We start from the raw sequence: 3,611 nt of genomic DNA, 5'->3' as shown, positions 1-3,611 counted from the left end.
CCAGGCTCTGACAACCCTTAGATCTCTGTCAGCCATGCTCATCTGCATTGTGGGAGACATAACCATTGCTTCCATTGCTGACTCGCCCTCATACAGTTCCCCACCTGTGGATATCCCCCAGAGGAACCCCTCACAAGGGTCTCCTGGGGACCACCAGCCTAGGGGCTCCAGTTAACCCAGGCCCAGTCTGAATGCTGAGAGGGGCAACATTCTTCACCTGTATCCCACATGGACACGTTGATGTTTCCACCCCCTTCTCCACCACAGGCTCCACCTGTGAGAGCAGTTAAGCCCCTCTCCACTCACAAGCTGAGAGACCTCTAGCTGTAGAATGGGGATCCCAGTGCCTATTCCACAGGGTTGTATCCGGGTTACACATCGTGCAAGGTGCTTTGCATAGAGCTAGCTCCAGAGAGAGGTGCAGACACAAAGGCCCCTATGTAGTATATACACTTACAGACCACGGCAAGCTCACACTTGGCCACAAACATAGGGACGCACAGATCTGAGGACCCTATGGACACGCCCTGTCTGGGTTTTGCCTCAGTTCCACCCCCACTCCCCTGCACCAGACAGGCGCCATCCCTTGGAGCCAGATCTGACCTGCCCTTCAGGGAGAGCTGCTCACTTCAAAGAGCTGCTCCCGTCCCTCCCCTTTGATGAGTGGATGGTGGGGCCTGGCCTGGGCCTGCAGATACTGCCAAGGCCCCACCCGTAGAGGTGAAAGGCATGAAATCCCACCTTGATCCCCCTTTACTGTTGTCCTTGAGGTTCAGGAGCTGAACCTAGAGTGTGTCTGCTAGGCAAGCACTCTACCACTAGCTACACCCTTAGTCCTAGTTTTGGTTTTATTGGGACAGGTTCTCAAAAACAAGTCAGGCTGGTCTCAAACTGACTAGCCCAGACTAGCCTCACACTCACAATCCTCCTGCTTCAGCCTCCTAAGTGCTGGAATTACAAATGGACACCACCACACCTGGCTCTCCACCCCTATCTTTTTTAATCTGGGGAAGCAGAGGTCAGAGATGAACCAGGAAAGTGTTGGTCATCCACAACTTATGGAAAAAAGACACAAACGACATCTAGCTGCATGATACTTACTGGTCACTGTCACTGCCCAGACAACCTGACCGATCCAAGTCCTTAGACTCTAAGTCCAGGACCTTTTTACCCTTTGAAATGCCCACATCTCCACTAGCACAGCCCCCACCCGCCCCGCTGGGAGCAGTATCTCACCCTCGCCCATACCACCGCCATCATCACACAATCATTCCATTGGTATCTGAACCTTGGGGTCCCAACAGAGTGGAGGAATGACCCTCCCCCCCTCCATGGAAGAGCAAAAAGAGAAGACATGCTTCCCAATCATGGATTCTCCAATTGTGGAGCCACTGGAGACAGCATTTCCCTAGCCCAAGTCTGCCCTCTTCCCCTCCCTTCTGTACCCATAGATCACCCGTCCCCATCAGGTGTGGCCTGTGGCTTCCGAGGGCAGGAAGCAGCTGGATAAGTGGGGGGGGGGGAGGAGCACAGTCCTGGCTGCCCCCACAGGATTGGCCGCAGTGTGCCCTCTCAGCCAGCACCTGGCTAGAAGGTTCTTCAAAGCAACACTGACCTCGGCTAGTTTCCTGAGTGCTGCTGGCCCAGTCAGGAGGACAGAATCATGGGGCGGATGCCCAGTGGGCAGGGTAGGCCGCAAGAGGCATCTGGGAGGTAGCCGTGAGGCGGGAAGAGGCCACAGACTCCCGTGGGAGACACGATGGACAAATTCCGGATGATCTTCCAGTTCCTGCAATCTAACCAGGAGTCCTTCATGAATGGTATCTGCGGCATCATGGCACTGGCCAGTGCCCAGATGTACTCGGCCTTCGATTTCAACTGCCCCTGCCTGCCAGGCTACAACGCAGCCTACAGTGCTGGCATTCTGCTGGCGCCTCCCCTGGTACTCTTCCTGCTGGGCCTGGTCGTGAACAACAATGTGTCCATGTTGGCCGAGGAGTGGAAACGACCCCCAGGCCGCCGGGCCAAGGACCCCGCCGTGCTTCGCTACATGTTCTGTTCCATGGCGCAGCGCGCCCTCATCGCCCCTGTCGTGTGGGTCGCTGTCACGCTGCTGGATGGCAAGTGCTTCCTCTGCGCCTTCTGCACGGCAGTGCCCGTGGCCACCCTGGGTAACGGCAGCCTGGCACCCAGCCTCCCTGCCCCCGAGCTCGCCCGCCTGCTGGCACGGGTGCCCTGCCCTGAGATCTATGACGGGGACTGGCTGCTGGCCCGGGAAGTGGCCGTTCGCTACCTGCGCTGCATCTCCCAGGTGAGGGGCCCAGCCTCCTTCCAGACCAGGGTCCGTCAGGGAAGGCCCTGACCCCCTCCTTCCTCACCTCTCAAAATGGGGCTTCCCTCCTGCAGAAGCATGGGTGGGCATGTTTTCCTGATTGCAACTGGGTCCACCTAGAGGAAGCGCTGTGACTCCTGCAGCCCAGAGGGCCTGACCTCTGCTGACCCCACCTCCTCCACCCCGAGCTCTGAGCATGGAAGCTGGGGAAATTTGCATTCTTTTTCCTCTCTGAGGCCCAGGCCAGTGGTGAGGCTGGTGGATGGTGAGGCCATTTGGCTACATTTCCCTGGCAAATACCCTCCCTGCTAGGGGAGTCGGAGCAGGGGGTCTGGAGGTCTTGAAAAGGGGGTGTGTGATATGGGAGAAGTACTTGGGCTGTGACTTAAAGGAACCCCTGGGCATTGTGGACCAGCCACTGGACAAGGTACTGTGGGGAGGGATTCTGTTCTGGCTAGCTAGTGTAGATTCCCCTCCCCCCCCCACACACACAGAGTTCCTCTCTCTAGTCTCCCCAGGAAAGTCTCTGTCATCACCCCAAAACACCTGTGTCCTGTGTTTCTTTCCCTATGAGCCTCCAAGCCAAGATCTGCTTCCCTCCCAGACCTGCACCTCCTCTCCTGTGCGCTCTTGTGCCATTCATTGGCCCAGATCTTAGGGACTTGGGAAACTGTCCCTTCACCTGACTATTGGAGATTAAAAGGATACCCCCCCCAAAAAGGCTACTGGCAACTTGACATATAGATATATTTCATTTGACCTGCAAATACTGAATTCTGAAGTCAGAATGAATTGGCTTCATCTAAAACCAGAAATCTGCTAGGTGCCAGTGGCTCATGTCTGTAATCCTAGCTACTCAGAAGGCTAAATCTGAGGGTCAAGATTTGAGGCTAGCCTGGACAGAAAAGTTCATGAGGCTCAATCTCCATTTAATTAGTAAGAAAACAAAACAGAAAAACCTGGAAGTAGTATCTTGCCAGCTGTGATCTAAAAGCATTCCACAAGGGGCTGGGAAGGTGGCTCAGTGGTAGAGTGCTTGCCTTGCAAGTATGAGGCCCTGGGTTCGATTCCTCAGCACCACATAAACAGAAAAAGCTGGAAGTGGCGCTGTAGCTCCAGTGGTAGAGCGCTAGCCTTGAGCTGAAGAGCTGAGGGACAGTGCCCAGACCCAGAGTTCAGGCCCCATGACTGGCAAAAAAAAAAAAAAAAAGAGTTCCACAAGAATGCCCTAAGAGGGGCTGGGAAGGTGGCTCAGTGGTAGAGCGCTTGTCCTGCATGC

General features: G+C 55.4%; 1 protein-coding gene across 1 annotated transcript in view; it reads left to right on the top strand.

Moving 5' to 3' along the window:
* Positions 1–1,759: 1,759 nt before the first annotated feature.
* The window catches only part of Calhm1 (calcium homeostasis modulator 1), a 6,999-nt gene continuing 5,147 nt past the window's right edge, over positions 1,760–3,611 (top strand). Inside the window, exon 1 of the mRNA XM_013017598.1 lies at positions 1,760–2,311. Coding sequence (XP_012873052.1) covers positions 1,760–2,311 — 552 coding nt within the window. The remainder of the gene's footprint in view (positions 2,312–3,611) is intronic.

This window comes from Dipodomys ordii, unplaced genomic scaffold (genome assembly GCF_000151885.1).
Source record: "Dipodomys ordii isolate 6190 unplaced genomic scaffold, Dord_2.0 Scaffold36, whole genome shotgun sequence".
Classification (NCBI taxonomy): domain Eukaryota; kingdom Metazoa; phylum Chordata; class Mammalia; order Rodentia; family Heteromyidae; genus Dipodomys; species Dipodomys ordii.
Note: the sequence above shows the minus strand (reverse complement) of the source record. Positions and strands in the feature narration are given on the sequence as shown.